General features: G+C 55.9%; 1 protein-coding gene across 1 annotated transcript; it reads right to left on the bottom strand.

Annotated features, from left to right (window-relative positions):
* Positions 1–120: 120 nt before the first annotated feature.
* On the bottom strand, positions 121–17,638 carry C8G (complement C8 gamma chain). The gene is made up of 7 exons (XM_037879954.2): positions 17,227–17,638; positions 14,324–14,463; positions 9,099–9,169; positions 7,870–7,971; positions 6,733–6,834; positions 3,996–4,034; positions 121–1,375 (listed from the first exon to the last, which is right to left on the bottom strand). Exons 1-7 carry the CDS (start codon positions 17,362–17,364, stop codon positions 1,362–1,364), a joined length of 606 nt encoding a protein of 201 aa, XP_037735882.1. The 5' UTR covers positions 17,365–17,638; the 3' UTR covers positions 121–1,361.
* Between the last annotated feature and the right edge of the window lie 1,732 nt (positions 17,639–19,370).

Raw genomic sequence — 19,370 nt, 5'->3', positions numbered from 1 at the left:
CTGTGCAGCGCACAGAGGCCCAGCTGGTTGGTTGAGTGGGGCCCTGATGCCACGGGGTTTCTCCTTTCAGCTTCAGCCCCTTGGCATTTAACCCCGCGTGGGACTCTGGCTGAATGGACGTGTGTCCCCGAGCCCCGGCTCTTCCCCAGGTCAGCTGTTCAAGGCGTTGCTGGGAGAGCGCAGGGTGCCGCAGATCAGCCATGTTCAGGGACTGAAGCAGTGATAAGGGGACAGGGCTGGGGCTGGGACCCACACAGCCAATGGGGCAAGGGGCAATGGAGACATCGCCAGCAAAGCGGATTGTTGAAGGGCTGCAGACTTGCTCATGCCTCCTGCCCCACAGGGTGAATGGCACTGAATGGCACAACGCTCCTGCAAGGAATGTCCTGCTGGGGCAGCAGGAATAACTCTCACCACAGGAGCTGGAACTGTATGGGGCCCCTGCAGTGGAGAATCCCACCTGCCCAACCCTCCTGGCACACTTGTGTCCTTTTCCCATCTGCAAGGAGCACAGGGGCCTTCCCAGCCTGGCCAGCGTTTATTGTGGATTCCAGAGAGAGAGCGTGAGCTGGGCATCTGCTCCATGTCAGTCTGCACTGAGCCCAGCACAACGGGCACAGCCAGGCCCTGAGAAATTGACAGGGGCAGCGCACAGGAGGTGGAAGCTGAAGGGTTGCCCGGCCGCACTGCGTCAGTGTCAGGAGAGCAGGGCTTCCTCATGGGGGCTCACAGCCCGTCTGGGGACAGCAACAAGAGCGAGCACCGAATCAGGTAAGAGGAGCGAGGCAGTAGCAGTGAGGGGCAACTGGGCAGGGGATCCCGCAGAAGGGCATGGGGGCAATCATGGATTAGCCACTGGGCCAACGGGGCCTGTGCCCAGGGGCCCTGGCCAATTTGGGGTCCCCAGAAAAACGGGTGCCCCCGTACCCTGAACCACTCTGCCTGCCTGGCGCTCTTGCTGGCCGCACCCCAACCCCACTCCTTGGCAGGAGCACGGAAGGGGTTGGGGAGGACTGCAGGAGGAAGGGATGGGGAGCGGGCCCCACTGCTCTGGCGCAGGGCCCCACAAAAGCCAAATCCGCCTTTGTGTGGTAGTATCATGTGGAAGAGACATGAGCCTGGGAAGTGAGGGGGAGCAAGGGCTGGGAGTGAACAAACACTAGGGTTAGGGCTACAGAGGAGACCCCAATCCCACCCCTTCATCACTCCCTTGGCCCAGCATCCACCTGGAGCTCCCCAGCCCTGGCTGAATAACTGGGCCACAGAATTCACTGGCAGCTCCCGTGGCCAAGCCCCTGCGCTCAGTATGCCTGCAGACATGGCTGGTTGGCTCCCGCAGTCTCTGGCATTTCCCTCTTCACCTAAATCTTCGTTTCTGGAAAGCAAATAGAGAGGGGCTGAGGGGAGGGGCACCACCTGGGCACTGCCAAGGGCCGCAGCCACCTTCCACTGCCCTTTAGTCAGCTTTCCTCTGATGAGATAAGGGACGTCCTTCAGAGCCAATGATGGGGACTGGAGAAATGCCTCCTTATCCCAAAACATTAATGAGAGGGGTATGAGCCCGCTGCCCTGGAATGGACCCCATTTCCCCCCTGCCAGGGAGCCCCCATCCCATGTGATCCTGTCCCCCAAGCCCCAAGGAGCCCCACCTCTTCTGACCCTGTCCCCCAAGCCCCAGAGAGCCTCCCCATCTGACCCCATTCCCCACACCCCAAGGAGCCCCACACCTTCTGACCCTGTCTCCCATGCCCCAAGGAGCCCTCCCATCTGATCCCATCCCTCACACCCCAAGGAGCCCCACGCATCTGACCCTGTCCCCCATGCCCCAGGGAGCCCCCAGCCCATCTGACCCCATAGCCCAAGAAGCCCCACCCCTTCTGACCCTGTGCCCCATGCCGCAGGGAGCCCCTCTTGACATTCTATACCTTGGGGGCAGGGCCGCTCTTAGGATTCATGGGGCCTTATGCAGTATGATTAAACTGGTGCCCCTATGCTCCACTGAAGGCCGTCCCCAGCCAGCACCGCTGACCCCAGTGTGTCGAGGGGGCACAGCCACCACCCCCGGCCGCGGACCCCCAACCCCCCACCTCCACCATTGCTGACACACACAGAGCTTCATAGGCAGCAGATGCTGCGGCAGAGGCTCAAGGCCGGCTTCGCGCTGTCACATGGGGGCTGCACCTTGCCAGAGCCCACGTCCCTCCTGCAGCCCCTTGCCACCTGGCTCACCACAGCATTTTGGCAGGAAGTACCAAGCAGTAATAACAACAACAATAATATGTGTGTGTGTGTGTGTGTGTGTGTGAGAGAGAGAGAGAGAGTGTGTGTGTGTGTTGGGGAGTGTGAGACTGTGTGTGTGTAACAATCTGTATTGGGGGACTGTGACTCTTGTATGTGGGTGTGAGAGCCAGTCTGTGTGAGAGAGACAGAGTGTGTGTGTGTTAGGGAAGTGTGAGAGACCGTGAGCGCACTGTCACTTTAAGTCTCCCCCTGACTAACATGGAAGTTTCGCCCCTCCTGTCCTGGCCCCGGGCCGGAGACCCAGCGGTGCAGGCAGGCAGGGTCCAGGGCGCACTCCTCCAGGCGGCGGTGGGCCGGGGCCGGGGCTGGGGCCGGGCTGCTGAGGAGCGAGGGAGGGAGCAGGGGAGAAGCCCGCTGGCCCAGCGCAGGACAGGGGCCGGAGAAGGGAGGATTCCAGCCGCAGCCAGTGAGGGGAATGGGGCCCCAGATTTTCGGATGCCCTCTGCAGCCGTATATGCTGCGTATGCCGAAGGCCGGTCCTGCTTGGGGGAGAGTCCTGTAACCCCCGTAGTCCTCATTTATACATAATTTTGATCTTGCATACAAAGCATGCCGTGTAAGGTATCAGGTATCTGCTGAATGCCATTGTTCTATCTAAATCCGTGTATCATCAATGCATATATGAACTGTGTTGTATGGTTGTCACTAAAACACGCTGTGGTTTGGGAAGTGCCCCGATACTAGCTCTCCAGGGTCAATGACAAGGGAAGAGGTGTGTGTGTGTGTGTTGCTTCACTTTGGGACTCAGCAACGCCCCCCAGACATGCCTGGACTTGTGTTCTCCAAGCACGTGAACTAAGGATGTAAAACAGAACACAGGGGTCCACTGCTGGGTCTTTCTCCTGCCCCCAACTTATAGGGCCGTCCCTAGATATTGTGGTGCCTTACACAGCCTCCCTGCAGGGGGGAAGGGGGCTGGCCCCATGCATCTGCAGGGGGGCATCCCCAGGCCTCTGTGCGGGGGGGGGGGCTGCACCCAAGGTCTGTGGGGGACAGGAGCAGGCTTGGGGGGCACGGGGGAACCGCCCCCCAGCACGAGCTGGCGGAGCGGGTTGGGGCCGGGTCGCTCCACTTCCTGCTACCCAGTGTTTGCAGGGCGCACCCATCTCCTGCTGCAGTCCCCCGCGGGCTGGGGAGGAGCAGGGGTGGGAAGAGGCGGGGCGGGGGTGCGGCAGGAGTGGGGGCAGCTTTCCTGGCGGGCTCCGCCAGCCAGGGGATCAGGCTGGCCACTGGAGCAGCATGCAGCTGCATAGGGCACCAGGAAATTTCGGGCAATTTGGTCCCCCAAATTTCCTGGTGCCCTGTGCAGCGGCGTAGTTTGCGTATGGGTAAGGACGGCCCTGCCAACTTATGCTGCAAGCAACAAGGACACTCTGAAGACTGAAGACTCCAACAGAGGAGACTGGCCCCCCCATCTGACCCCATCCTCCATCCCAGACAGCCCCCCCATCTGACCCCATCCCCAGGGAGTCCACTCAGACACCAGTTTGTGGTCCATGGGGGAGCTGCCTGAGGCTGGCATTAGATGACGGGAAGGAGACTTTTCCACTTCCTTCCCTCTGCCCTCCCCCTGGCCCCTCTCCCTGCTGAGCTGGGGCTGCACAATCCCATCCCACCCGCTAGGCCTTGCAGGCTGATGGGGGACGTGGGGGGCACTTGTCCTGCCGGCCGGGCCTTGGGGGGTTGTAACTCACCATCAAGCAGATGAAATTGATCTGTGGACTCACAGAACCCTGCAACAAAGGCCACATGTCAGTGTCCAGCACCCCACCTGTCCCCAAAGCACAGGGTGGGTCCACTGCCCCACACCTTGCGCTGATGTGAACAGGCATCACTGCATTGAAGCGAATGGATACCAGCTACACCCATTTACACCTGGCCCATGGATGTGAGGGGCACACTGGGCTTTCATGTCAAGAGACCTGGTGTCAACTGATATAGACCACAAAGCAAAGTGCCAGTGAGTTGTCCCTAGCTCATGGGCACACATCCCTTACAACTCGGGCACACTCAGCAGCTCCTCTCCCTGGGAATTCCCAGGCTGGAGCAAATCCTGCTGTTTCCTGCCCACGCCTGCACTAGCGGGCCAGGGCTCCTTAGCCCACACCTCTCACAACCGCTCACAGCAGCCTCTGGGCCTGCTCACCTGCTGCTGCTAAGAAATCACCGTGCCGCCCCATGCAGGCCTCGAGCACATCCTAAAAGGGCACAGTAGCTCAGGGCCATAGGACCTTGGGGGCTCTGCTTTACCAGCACCTCCTAAAATCTGCGTCCCAGCTCCCTGACCAGCTGCCCTGCCACAACCTCCTTCTGCTTCTGTCTGGAAAGATGCCCACCAGCGATGACAAGTTCCCCAGTGCCCCCCACCCCATCTGAGTCTACACAGTGCCCCACAGAGCCTGCCCTGCTTTAGACTCGGAGCTCTGGCAACCTTCTGTTTGGCCAGGTCCAGCATGACCCTCACTGGGGCCTTTGGGTGCTACAGAAATAATGCTTTACAGGGTGTTTCTGGGCTTTGATGACTCCCAAGCTGCAGGTGGCCAAGCTAAGCTAAGCTGCTTTGGCAAGACAAGACAAAGGGGTGGGACGGGATGGTGGCGGAGCTGTGCCCTTAGCCAAGAACACCCTACAAGAGCATTGGAGCAAACACCATTGTCCCTGGATCAAATGCACTGGGAGCTATTCCCCAGCTGGGAGTTAGGCCAGGGGGACAGCCATTTGGGCAGACTGCAGCACCAGGGGGTCCTCAAGCCCATCTTCATAGACTCACAGACTAAGGCCAGAAGGGATCATCCTTGTGATCATCTAGTCTGACCCACCGCTAATCACAGGCCACAGAACCTCACCCACCCACTCCTGTAATAGGCCCAGAACCTCTAGTTTGAAGCAGCAAATCACTCATGCCATAGGCACAAACTCCGTGGGTGCTCCAGCCCTGGAGTACCCACGGAGAAAAATTAGCGGGTGCTCAGCACCCACCGGCTGCCAAGCTCCCCCCTCTCCCACCCGCCCCCCCAGCACCTCTCCCCTGCTGGCGGCCCTGCTGATCACTCCTCCCCCTCCCTCCTAGCGCCTCCCGCCCACCGTGAAGAGCTGTTTCACGGTGTGCAGTGCAGGTTGGCTTCTGGAGAGAGGGGGAGGAGCAAGGATGGGGGGCGCTCGGGGGAGGGGGAAGAACGAGGTGGGGAAGAGGCAGGGCGGGGGAGCAGGGGTGGGAAGAGGTGGGGCGGGGCCTTGGGGGAAGGAGTGTAGTGGGGTGGAGTGGGGGCGGAGCAGGGGCAGGAAAGGGTGGAGTGGGGGTGGGGCCTGGGTGGAAGCGGGGTCGAGCACCCTCCGGGTAGAGGGGAAGTTGGTGTCTATGACCCATGCCCTAAGTTCCCTCTAAGCTGCGTGGCCGCGCAGCAGGCTATCAAGGGCCGTGCAGGTGCATAGTGGGGAGAGGTGCCTCTTGTCCAGCCCCGGAGCTGCCTCGGCCAGGGAGAGGCACCTCTCATAAAATCATAGAAGATTGGGGTTGGAAGAGACCTCAGGAGGTCATCTAGTCCAATCCCCTGCTCAAAGCAGGACCAACCCCAACTAAATCATCCCAGCCAGGGGCTTGGTCAAGCCGGACTATAAAAACCTCTAAGGATGAAGATTCCACCACCTCCCTAGGGAACCCATTCCAGTGTTTCACCACCATCCTAGTGAAATAGTGTTTCCTAATAGCCAACCTAGACCTCCCCCACTGTAACTTCAGACTCCTTGTTTGTCATCTGCCACCATTGAAAACAGCCGAGCTCCATCCTCTTTGAAACACCCTTCAGGTAGTTGAAGGCTGCTATCAAATCCCCCCTCATTCTTCTCTTCTGCAGACTAAATAACCCCAGTTCCCTCAACCTCTTCTTGTAAGTCACGTGCCCCAGCCCCCTAATCATTTTCATTGCCCTCCGCTGGACTCTCTCCAATTTGTCCACATCCCTTCTGTAGTGGGGGACCTAAACTGGATGCAATACTCCAGGTGTGGCCTCACCAGTGCCGAATAGAGGAGAATAATCACTTCCCTCGATCTGCCGTGGCGGGGAAAGACACTCTACCCCAGCCCCGGGCCGCTGTGGCGAGAAAGGGCTGGGGGGAGTCCTCTCTCCCCATCACAGTCCCAGGGCATCTCGCAACCCAACCCCCTCATCCCTGGCCCCATCCCAGAGCCTGCACCCCCAGCCAAAGCCCTCACCCCCGCCCGCATCGCAATCCTCTGCCCCATCCCTGAGCCCCCTCCCACACTCCAAACCCCTCGGCCCCACTCCCGCCACACATCACCTCCATATGAGTGCACATAAAATTCTTTCCACACATGAATATAAATATTAGAGGGAACATTGCCTGTGCCCCAGGCTGCAGAGGAAGACGAAACCCCCCCACATTGCACTGAGCAGGACGACTAGGACTCACCATAAGTGGGGAAGTAGTAGGTGAAGTCCTCATTCAAGTTCATCTCTGTGATGCGCTGCTCGAATTTACCTATGATGGCGTCACTGACCCGGATGCTGCGTCCTTTGGGAGGGGTGAAATAAAGAGAATCCAATGGCAGGCACTGTGTTCAGCCCCAGGACACCAGTGACTGTGGAGAGTGGGTCAGGAACCATTCTATGGAACGTTTCTTGTCGGAAATGCCAATTTGTTGAAAGCGAAACTTTCCCAGGGAAAGGGGCAGTTTTGAGAAATATTTCCACTCAGAAATTTTTTTTTGAAATTGTTGAAATGTTTCATTTTGATATTTTCTAAAGAAAACATTCCAGTTTCTCTATTTCAAAGCAACTCTACATTTAGAGGTGTAAGCTACTTATAGTAAAGAAACCCACATTTTAAATAGTCAAAATTTAAATGAAACATTTTGATTGATGCAGTCGACATTTTTTTCTGATGTTTAGTTTGTGAACATTTTCGAGATTTCGATTTTTTATCTCTGTTCTGGATGGGGCCATTTTTCAACATTTCAAACATGTTTGTGGGGCAGGAAAAGCATTTCAAGCCCAGCTCTAGCCCTAGGCTGGTGATCTTCCATCCAGTGTCTGGAGCCACCAGACCAAATTCAGCCCTCACATGAGCAAGTGTGATTCCTACCGCACAATTGAGCCTAGCCTCAAACCAAGACATTTGCAGCCTCCAGGAAGCGTTGCTGCCACCTGAAATAGAATCAGCCCCAAAGCCCCACTGCCCTCACATTGTCCCACAGCAGAGCCCTACCCCCCGGCACAGTGCCACCCCTATGTGTGGGGAGCAGCCGGAGCACAAACAGTGCTGGTTCTGGACCCCATGGCTATAGCCCTGAACTAGGAGGGAGCAGCCTGGAGGAAATGCCCTATGACACAAGCTGGGGCGCTGAGCAAAGTCACCCCAATCTAACCTGTAAGCAAACAAAACTTGGGGCAGCTTGTCTGGGCCCTACCCAATGAGGGCCACTAGTGCCCGCTGGGTCCAAACATTCCCCCCAGTCTGACAATCTGCCCCACTGTGCCTCAGTGCCCCGCCATGGGGAGGCAATTCCCCAGGGAAGCTAATGGCAAGGCCATGAGCCTGCACACCCACCATAGAGCTTGATGGAGATCTTCCGGAGCTTCTGGTAGTACAGGATGGCGTAGCTGTTGTAGTCTGTCTCCCCCACCACCACATCCACACTGCTGCCACGGCCTAGGAGCCAAAGCCATGGGATCGCAAATTACGGACTGGTCTCATGATAGTGTGTAGAGACCCCGGGCAGGGATCAGGGCACCATTGTGCTAGACTCTGTACTAACTGCAGTGACACTAGCTAGACAACGAAGGCTGGCCAGAGAAAGAAAGGGCGGTTCAGTGGTTACGGCATGTGCCTAGGACTCAGGACACCTGGCGGGCGTTGAGTCCCCGCTCCACCCTATGCTTTGTGGGTGCCCTTGCACAATACAAGTTAGAGGCCTAAGTACTTTAAAACCCTGGTCCTCAGCCTGTCTGTGCCTCAGTTCCCCATCTGTACAATGGGGTAATAGCCCAGCCCTGCCTCCCAGGGGTGTGTGAGGAGAAATACACGAAGGACTGTTGCAGAGTTGTTGCAGCTGTGTTGATCCCAGTGTATGAGAGAGACAAGGTTGGGGAGGAGATTTATTGAACCAGCATCTGGTGGTGGAAGGGACAAGCTTGCGAGCTTCACAAGAAGAGCTCTGTGGAGCTCGAAAGCTTGTCTGGATAAGCCCATCAGTGGATGGAGGATATGGCCATCAGTGGCTATTAGCCAAGATGGTCAGGGACACAACTCCATGTTGTGGCCGTCCCTAAGCCTCTGACTGCCAGAAGCTGAGAGTGGACGACAGGATGACTCAATGATTGTTCTGTTCATTCCTTCTGAAGCAACTGGGATTGGCCATTGTCGAAAGACAGGACACTGGGTTAGATGGACCACTGGTCTGACCCAGTATGGCCATTCTTAGGTTCTAATACGAGCTACCACCTTGTCTCTTCCATTACAGATTGTGAGATGTTCACATACTATGCTGATGGGGGCCAGAGAATTAACACGGGCCTCTCCACCCACAAGCTACGCCCTGATCATCAGCTGGAGTCCCTATGGGAGCAAACATCAATAGAAGGGCAAACAACAGCTTGGCGAAGCAGAATTGCCCCATGCTCACCAGCCTCCATATTTCCTGCCATGCTAATAACGGGCAGATCTGGGAGCTCAGCCAGCTCGTGCCTTGTCGCTAGCTTGGTTGTTTCAAAGTCCTGCCTAGGAACACGCCAAACACACCCAACACTAACCTCCTCCAACCCCAGCTCCTCACTCACCTTTCAGGAGGAATCGCCCCTTGGTCTTGGTGGAGCAGTATCGCTGCTTAATCTCCCAGCATACTCCATCTCTGTGCATGTACAGGGAGAAAGACAGCATGTGTGTTAGATTCCTCCAACCCAGCCAGAGAAAAGCCACCGCTTGGCGAGGACCTATCAAAGAGCAAAGGTTTCAGATGTGATGCATTCCACTTTCGTGGCTGCACCTTGCTGCTGTTTTCTTTATTACCCTGGTTTACGTATTACTCATTTGCTGGTGTTATTTTTACATGCTCAAAACGTGTTACAGGGAGAGGTCAATGCAGGGGGCACAGTTTGTGTTCTAATATTGACTCAGCGCTGCGGGAGCTTGGGTAAGTTACATAGGGCCAGAGTTTCATCTGGGTGCTGAGCTCTTTGGAAAATGTGTCTGTGTCACAGTGGGAACTGCTGGGGGCTGAGCACTTGAAAACTCTGGCCCTGAGTTCTGAAATCTGGCCACACTGACCTCTAAGTTAGTTCCCTCCAGCCTGGGTGCCCAGCTTTAGACACCCAGGTATCTAATATCAGACACCTAAAACTCACCCAAAGTGAGGATGTGCCTGATCTGTAAACAGAGGCTGATAAGCCTCCCCCACCTTGCGAAAGGGCCTCATGGGCTATGGAGGCAGCCGTGCAATGAAGTGTTAATATGAAACATTGTTACGTTCCTCCTTTCTAAGTGCGTAGAGCACTGGGCTGGGACTCAGGAGACCTGGGGTCTGCTGCTGGCCTGTTGCATGACTCTGGGCAACTCACTTCCCCACTCTGTGCCTCAGTTTCCCCCACCTTACAATGGGGACAATGATACTGACCTTCTTTGGAAAGTGCTTTGAGCTCCATGGATGACAAGTGCTAGATGGCAGTGAGGTGGTATTACCTACCTGTCAGCATTACCCACACGCTGTGGGCAGCCTTCATTTAAACAATGGAACTGAAAGTGCCAAGAAATGTGGGTTGCTGAAGCAGCCATCATTCTGACACTCCTTATGGGGTGGGGAAGGGGGCTGGGCTAGGTGTCTGGTGACAGTTTAGGTGAAGAGAGTCATAGAATCATAGAATCTCAGGGTTGGAAGGGACCTCAGGAGGTCATCTAGTCCAACCCCCTGCTCAAAGCAGGACCAATCCCCAACTAAATCATCCCAGCCAGGGCTTTGTCGAGCCTGACCTTAAAAAACTCTAAGGAAGGAGATTCCACCACCTCCCTAGGGAACCCATTCCAGTGCTTCGCCACCCTCCTAGTGAAAAAGTTTTTCCTAATATCCAACCTAAATCTCCCCCACTGCAACTTGAGACCATTACTCCTTGTTCTGTCATCTGCTACCACTGAGAACAGTCTAGATCCATCCTCTTTGGAACCCCCTTTCAGGTAGTTGAAAGCAGCTATCAAATCCCCTCTCATTTCTTCTCTTCTGCAGACTAAATAATCCCAGTCCCCTCAGTCTCTCCTCATAACTCATGTGTTCCAGACCCCTAATCATTTTTGTTGCCCTCCGCTGGACGCTTTCCAATTTTTCCACATCCTTGTTGTAGTGTGGGGCCCAAAACTGGACACAGTACTCCAGATGAGACCTCACCAATGCCAAATAGAGGGGAATGATCACATCCCTCGATCTGCTGGCAATGCCCCTACTTATACATCCCAAAATGCCATTGGCCTTCTTGGATACAAGGGCACACTGTTGACTCAGATCCAGCTTCCCATCCTCTGTAACCCCTAGGTCCCTTTCTGCAGAATTGCTACCTAGCCATTCGGTCCCTAGTATGTAGAGGTGCATTGGATTCTTCCATCCTAAGTGCAGGACTCTGCACTTGTCCTTGTTGAACCTCATCAGATTTCTTTTGGTCCAATCCTCTAATTTCTCTAGGTCCCTCTGTATCCTATCCCTACCCTCCAGCGTAGCTACCTGTCCTCCCAGTTTAGTGTCATCTGCAAACTTGCTGAGGGTGCAATCCACACCATCCTCCAGATCATTTATGAAGATATTGAACAAAACCGGCCCCAGGACCGACCCCTGGGGCACTCCACTTGACACCGGCTGCCAACTAGACATGGAGCCATTGATCACTACCCGTTGAGCCCGACAATCTAGCCAGCTTTCTATCCACCTTATAGTCCGTTCATCCAGTCCATACTTCTTTAACTTGCTGGCAAGAATACTGTGGGAGACCGTGTCAAAAGCTTTGCTAAAGTCAAGGAATAAGACGTCCACTGCTTTCCCCTCATCCACAGAGACCTGTTTCAGGGCCCAGCAAGTCATACACTAGCTGGCTCTAAATTAATATTCACAGCTACATGGTAGTGAGTTCCAAGCTAAACTCCCTCTGAGGTCAGGGTCACTAGGGAGCATAGGCTGTTCGGTGAAGTTCTGGGCCCATTGAAGTCAATGGTTTTTTCATTGACCTCAGTGGGCCCAGGATTTTAGCAATTGTTTTTATTACATTACATCAAACATCCCAGGGAAAGAATTGACCAAATGCAAAGCCAGGTAGCTGCCTGACCCCTGGCTCACTTGCCAGCTCCGAACCGAAGGTGAGCCAGAAAGTGCCCGGAGGCAGTGCCCTGTGCGCTCACGCAAAGAAAAGGGAAAGGTCAGAGAAAGACATGTTTGGGGACACTATGAAAGGGAACGTGGCCAGGAAATAATGAGCAATCCCCCTCCCCACCCCCAGCCAAAGCACTGAAGAGAGTCAGCCTGCAAGGCTTGTGGGTGGGTATGACATTCTGTACCTTGGGTGAGCACCCTGTAACCCCCCTCCTTATTCCTCATCTGTATATAATCATGATCTTACATCTAAAGCATGCCTTGTAAGGTATCAGGGGAAAGGTTATGATCTGCTGAAAGTCATTTCTCTATCCATAGATGTGTATCATTAACGCATATGGAGTTATGAGATTGTGTTGTATGGTGGTCACTAAAACATGCTGTAAGTTGGGGAATCAGGCAGATATTAGCTCTCCAGAGGCAACAGCAAGGAAAGTAACCAACCCCTGGGCAGGGTGTCAAACAACCCATCAGCAGCCATTGTCCAGCAAGGGAGCTACAATTCAATGACTCACCTGCATGAGGCCACACCAGGGATATTGCTCAACCTTGCCTGGAGACTCAGCAATGCCCCCCAGACATGCCTGGACTTGTGTTCTAAAAGCACATGGACTGAGGGTATAAAACTGAACACATGGGGCCCAGGCTTGGCCTTTCTCCTGCCCCCACCTACGCTGCAAGCAACAAAGGCACTGCGAGAAAGACTGAAGACTGCAACAGAGGAGACTGGCCCAGATTTAAGGGACAAATCTGTATATTAAGGACTGCAATATCCAGTGGGGTGAGAAAAACTTCTTAAACTAGTTGCTGCCCAGTCTAATAGGGTTGAGAGGTTAGGCTGCTTGGTTATATTTTATTTCTTTTGGTAACTAACGCTAACTTTTTGCCTATCACTTAGTATCACTTAAAATCTATCTTTTATAGTCAATACATTTGTTTAACTGTTTATCTTTACCAGTGAGTCTGTATGAAGTGTGTGGCAAATCTGCTGTTTTGCAAAGGCTGGTGTATGTCCACTTTCCATTGATGAAGTGGGGAACCAATTAACAAATTTGCACTATTCATCTTGAGCAGTGCAAGATAGTATATTCCTGGGGTACAGTGCTGGGAGCTGGGGGATTTGACTGGTGCCTTTCTCTGTGTGATTCATGAGTGGCTCTGGGAGCATTCATGCAATCTAGCTGGGTGTGGGGTCTCCACATGCAGTGGTGCTGAGTGATAACAGCACCTGGAGGGGTTTGCTGCTGGTCACCAGCAAGGAGTGTGAGAGACAGCCCAGGTTGGAGAGAGTTCAGGGAGCACAGCAATCCCACGGTCCCAGGCTGCACCCAGGGATCCCATCACAGTGGGACTGTAACTTCAGGTGTATGCCTCAAGGGGACAGATGCCTGCCTGCAGCATCACCACACTACACACAGGAGTAGGCTGAGGCTTTGGGGGAAGGGTAGTGCAGTGACTCCTTTGGGCCTGAGTTTTCAATGTGTGTGCCTGTGTACATATGTGTGTTCATGTGAATGCGTGTGTGTGTGCACCTGGGTAGCATCGTTAGGCCCCCCAAGCTGCAGTGTCTCCTCCCTTACCAGGGATAGTTTTTTCTCTCTCCTCATATTCCAGGTTCTCTCTGCAGGCAAAGGGGCTGGGAAGTGACTGAGATTCTCCTCTCCATTTCTAATCACACCAAAGCAGCCTGGTGGAGTGGGGGGGAAATCTTGCTTTAGCAGGGTTGGCAGCAGGTAACACGTTGGCCCAGTGCTCCTGGGCTGCAACGCACTCTCTGCATTACCAGCTCAGCAGTGACCCCATGTCTTGCCTTCAGCCTTAATGGAGGGCTTTGTTGCTGTGGGCCCCGAACCAGCCCAGTTCTTAGCCACGTGTGCTTGAGCCCACTGAAGTCAAGCATGTGCTTTGTAAAATGGGGCTGAGTCCTTTTGCTTAAAGCCAAGTATGTGCTTAATTGCTGTGCTGAATCAGGGCCACACTTCCAAACCTCACCGCCCTCCCTTCCAGGTTGTTCCTCTTTTCCTTGAATGAGGAGCTCCCTGCTGAGGAACTGCAAGGGCAGGCCAAACCCTACACACTGGGCTGGAATATCTTCTGGGTAGAGCCGGGCAGAAGTTGTTTGCAGGCCCTGCCATGGGGCCCCCAGACTGCTGACTTCACAATAGAGGTCTCTTCGCTGCAGAGCCGCTGCCACCCACAGGAGACTCAGAAAAGCTGACTGGAATTAAGAGCTTTAATTACAAGCTTTATTTTCAAGCACAGTTCACAGTTTTCCCTTGGCACTTGTGCGAGGTAAGGAGGTAGCCGCCTGTCTTGTAGTAATTGAATGGAACAGGTGAGCATACCTGCAGTACCTACTTGAGAACACTAGGGGGTGCTAAGGGAGTGGCTCAAAGGAAGCAGAACAAGCTGCAGTGGAGACGGGGCCCTGGGGTAGCAGGGCACCTCACACTGACCGGCATCAGCACCACTGAGCTGTCGGAGCTCTCACACGGGGAGTCAGGCCTGGTCGCCTGGGGTGAGGAGGGGCTGCAGCTGAGCCCCAGGGGTCGTAAAGCAGGTCCTACAAGCTGGGCTCAGAGCACACAGCACGGGAGGTCAGGGCGTCTGATCCCAGCTCAGCCTCCCAGCCCAACACGCATTCCTCGATGGGCCACTTACAGTTTCCGGAAGGTACTGACAGCCAGCGACTTCCCTTCAGAGGCAGACACCGCCATGGTTGTTGCTTCCAGCTGGTGATTATATTCTCTTAGGTAGTCACATTTGGAGGCCACACCAACCAGCAACCACTTCCCTGAAAACTACAAGGGGGCGGGGGTGGCACAATGCAGTCACTTTTGCCCCATCCCTCCCGCAGCAAGGGCAAAACTCCGGCTGCTGCTGGGTCTTGAAGCAAGGACCCTGAGGAGCCAAAGGCAGGAGCTGCAGCATCTGAGCTGGTGGAATCCCTCCCTCTCATGGCTGATGGTGGCAAAAGTGCTTATTGGTGACTATCCACCAGGGGCAAGACCCTGACATACAGGCTCCCCGCTCAGCTCCACATACATACACAAGGAGCGGTTTTAGGGCACCGTACTTTTGGCGCAGGTGCTGTCCCCATGGGCTTAACAAGTGCCTGCTTCCCCAACTGCCAAATGAATTACACAAGGAGCAATGGATTGGGTGCAGGTTACAGTTAGGCAAAAATGCAGCATTCTTTTGGGTGACATTTACAAACAATATTTATAGTTTTGTTCCTGGCTACTTCGCAGCCCCCCAAATTTTGTTTTTTGACCCCGCACCTCCAACATGCTCATGAAATGACACTTCTGGCATCAAAACACATAGACTTGCCGCTGGACACTGAACCATAATTTCTACGTCTGTTCTTTGAAATGCTGCAGTTTTTGTTTGATTGTCTAAATTACAGAACTGACCAGATTCTGAGCAAAAAGGTTACGTTTTGTGAGATTTCAGCTACATTTATCCTATTTCTCAAAATAGAAATTAAATGCACAGATCTGATGTTATGACACATACATAACAGTAGCACCTGATACCCTCCCTGAGACGAGGCCCCATTGTGCACGGGACTGTACACGCCCAGGGAGAGGCAGTCCCTGCCTCAAAGAGCTCACACTCAGGGAAACGGGGACAAGAGCTGCCTAAGCTCACAGGACACAGTAGGAACTAGCACCTGGGTCTGCTGTCTCAGAGGCTAGTGCCCTGCCCACTAGCCCTGTGGAGCATGCCCCCCCTCGGGGGTGATAAGGTTATTGGGGGGCCCAGGGCCGTGGCCAGCCAAGTAGGGCAGGGCAGCAGTGGGGAGAACGTCCAGGCCTGGAAGTCCCCAGTAGTTGGGGCAGGGGCACAGCCCAGCCCTGCCCCAGCAACAGGATTCCCTGCACTCTCCCTGCTGCTGCCCTGGCCTGGCCCGGACACCCAGCCAGCCCCAGCCCCAAGTATTTTAACCCTCCGCAGCCTGTGGGAGCGAGAGGCTCTTGGCAGGGGGGAGGGCAGGTGAGGAGCCCCAGGCCGCTCTGCACCGTGCTGCCATGGGCTCCTCCAGGGATGGAGCCAGCCAAGTCCTGATGCTGCCCTGGGTGTGAGCTGTCTGCACCCCTTGGTGAGTCACTTTCTTCCCAGATTTGAGGAGGCTGTTCTGTGACTCCCATGGAGAAGGGGGCGTAGCAGAAAAAAGTTGGGGAACCTATGCTTGAGGCCAGTCTGCTTGATAAGACAGGCCTGATCAGTATGGCGCTGGGGCCCCAGTTATCAATGTGGCCCTCTGGGTGGTGGTGGGGGTGTCTGGGCAAAGGGGGGTCCGTGGCTGGGCTCTGGTGGGGAGGGGGTGCCGGTATCTGGGCAAGGGGGGGCTGTGGCTGGACTTTGTAGGGGAGAGGCATGGGTATCTGGCTCGTGGGGGCCCTGCAGCTGGGCTCTGGGGGATATGGGGTTGGGTGTATTGGCTGGGGGGGCATGGCTGGGCTCTGGGGGGTGGACAAGGGGGCAGAGAAACAGGAACTGGGTTGTCATAGGGTTTTCTTTAACTCTCTGCTCCTGGGGAGTTGTTGTGTGTGTGTGTGTGTGTGTGTGCAGAATTTTTAATTTTTTGACCCAGAATGCCCCCAGGAGTAGGCACATAGTATGGCCAGTGCCTGGGAAGCCTACTGCTTGGGCTGGTGGGCCAGTCCCTGGCGTAAGGGCATCACAGTGGCCACAGGGCAGCTTGTGGGGACTTGGATTCCCTTCCTCCACCCACAGCTCTCCAGCACAAAGCCCTTTCCCTGTGGCTTTGTGGAGAGAGGTTGGATCTGGCCCCATGTTTCTATAGCATCTCCCAGCTGTAGCTTTCTAGGCACTTTAGCAATCACACAGGAGCTCCCCAGGGACTGCAGCAGGTTAGCTGTTGAGAGCCAGAAGCTGGGGCAGGGGAAAGCGCTGTCTTTCTGCATGTCCCTTCTCAGTTTGTCCTCAGGGGCACTGCACCCAGCTGCCCGCCTAAGGAACACCAGGCTGGATCAGGAGTGCTGGAGACTGGGCCCCTGGCTGGGGTTCTCTGCGGATGGGCACACCACAAGCAGCAGCAGAGTGAGCTCCCCTCCTAACCAATCTCAGACCCTGCGGCACGCACACACACCTCATGGCCCCCTGAGTACTTAGCGTCTCTGCTGAGGCTACGGGGCGGGGGGAAACTGGAGTGAGACTGCAGACCACTGAGTGTTCAGCACATTCAGCTCGAGGAGCCTTGGGACCCTTCACTGACACCCTGCTGAGGTACCCCCAGTGCGTCACAGCCACAGAGGAGATTTCAGCCCCCCTAAGCAGCCCAGAATCTTTAGCATGCACTGTAGCAGCTTGTGCTTTTCACTCTGGAGGTCCCCGGTTCAATCCTGATTGAATATTGGCCAAGGTAGCAGCGATCACCCAAGCCCGTCTCTTGGGGCAGGGCACCAGAGCAGAAGGGCAAACCCAAACACCTGCCTGGCAAGTTACGGAGCAGGTGAGCATCTCTAGGACAGAGGACCCTCCAGGGAGCTGTGCCAGTGCCTGGGATGCCCAGCGTTCCCTAGTCCCTCCCTCACCTGCTGGAGGTCAAAGTTCTCCTGTATCTTGATCTTCTCAAAGTGACTCTCCAGGGCTGGGGGCCTCCTTTGTCTCTTCCCAGGAGCAAGTGAAGCAAGAAGGAGCACGAGGAGCAGGATGGGTGCGGCAGACGCCATGTTCTCTCCCCAGGACCATCTAAGCCCCTTGGTGAATCCGGCTGTGGTTGGTGGGGCCCTGAGGGAGGGGAGGGCTGAGCTGGTTGGTTATTAAGCCACTCTGCTTCTCTTACTGGAAGTGACCAGAAGCAAATCTCTAGGCTGTTTACATAGTGGGGGACCGTGTTACTAAAGCTCCCCCGCCCCCGCAAACTATGCCCCGCACAGGGGAACAGCCGTGCAGTCCAGGAGTCCCTGAACGTCCAGGCAGCTCTCCCAACCCTTGGTCACGTGTCTCAGGGCTCTCCCCAGCCCAGCATGCCAAAGGTAACATCCCATAATGCACCTCCCTGTGCAATACTCTGGTCGAGCCAGAACCTGAGTTACCTCATGTGCAGAGGGAGGGCTGAGCAGGGAGAGCCGTGCTGCTGCGCACTGCGAGAAGGCCGGGAAGAGCCGGCATTGACCTCCTACAAATGACAAGTGACAGAGAGACCACCTGGGGAAAGGGGCTCACCTAGCAAAGCCAGAAACTGGGCTGAATTCCAGCAAGCCTAAGGCCCACACTCAGCAAAGCACTTCAGCACATGCTTCAATCCAACCCCAGTCAGCACTTAAGCACATGCTTAACTGTAAGCACTGGAGGTAATGGGGCTTCTTTGCTGACTGGGATCCTTCTGGCCTTGACTTCAGTAAAGCAATTTTTGCTCCACCTTCCTGGTATTTTCCTATATTACTTCCTGATGTCTGGTCAGCTTTATGCCAGGAAACAGGAGGACTGCTAACCCGGAGACTTATCACTCAGGGGTGGCAGGTTTGTAGAAATTTTGGTGGTGCCCAGAACCCGCCCCCGCCCAAACTCCGCCCCCCACCTGCCCAAGGCTTTGGGGAGGAGTTTGGGTGGAGGAGGAGGTCTGGGGTGCAGGCCCTAGGCTGGAGCAGGGGATTGGGGTGCAGGCTCTGGGAGGGAGTTTGGGGATGGGAGGGAGTGCAGAGGTGAGAGCTGTGGGGTGTGGCTGCAGATGAGGGGTTTGGGGTGTGGGATGGGCTCTGGACAAGAGTAGGGGTGTAGGGGTGAGGGCTCTGGAGCTGGGAATGAGGGGTTTGGGGTGTGGGAGGGGCTCAGGGTGAGAGTAGGAGTGTGGGGGTGAGGGCTCTGTCTGTGGCTAGGGAGTTTGGGGGTTAGAAAGGCTCAGGGCTGGGGCAGAGGGTTGGAGTGTGTGGGGATGAGGGCTCTGGCGGGGGCTGGAGATGAGGGGTTTCTGGTATTGGAGGGAGCTCAGGGCTGGGGCAGAGGGTTGGGGGGATGAGGGCTCTGGCTGGGGCTGGAGATGAGGGGTTTGTGGTGTTGGAGGGGGCTCAAGGCTAGGGCAGAGGGTTGAGGGTGCAGTGGGGGGGTGAAAGCTTTGGCTGGGGGGTGTGGGCTCTGGGGTGGGGCAGGGCTGGGGATGAGTTTGGGGTGCAGGCAGGCTGCTCCGGGACAGGGGCCAGAGAGGACGACTCCCCCCAGCCCTTTCCCTGCTGGCAGCAGCGAGCTCTGGGGGAGGAGCCCCCCTTTCCCACCCCCCGAGCAGCACACTCCCCCCCACCACTGTCAGTGCATGTGGTCCTAGGGCCCCTCTCAGGCCCAGGAATCTCCCTCGCCTCCCCCATGGTGGGTGCCAGGGGGAGCTGCGTGCGCCTCCTCCCCTGCTGTTGCCCCTGCCTGTAGCCTCACTGGGGGAGAGGGATGGGGCTGCGCCTTGCCCAGCGTGGGGCAGGAGTGGTGACTGCGGGCGGGGGGGCCCCCTTTGCTGGTGGAGGGTCCCGCCGGAAAAGGGAAGGGTCTGAGGTGGAAGGGCAGGCTCAGCGTCAGTCTGCCCTGGCAACGGAGGGCGGGGCACTAGGACCCTGCGGCAGCACTTGCTGCAGGGGGGCAGCATGGAGCTGCTGGGCAGAGGCAGGGATGCGCTGCTCCAGGGCCGGGGGGGGGGGGGCCAGGGGCAGCAAGCGGGGGCCAGGAGACACTCAGGGGCAGCAGGTGGGGG

Source organism: Chelonia mydas, chromosome 16 (assembly GCF_015237465.2).
Source record: "Chelonia mydas isolate rCheMyd1 chromosome 16, rCheMyd1.pri.v2, whole genome shotgun sequence".
In the NCBI taxonomy this organism is placed as follows: Eukaryota; Metazoa; Chordata; order Testudines; family Cheloniidae; genus Chelonia; species Chelonia mydas.
Note: the sequence above shows the minus strand (reverse complement) of the source record. Positions and strands in the feature narration are given on the sequence as shown.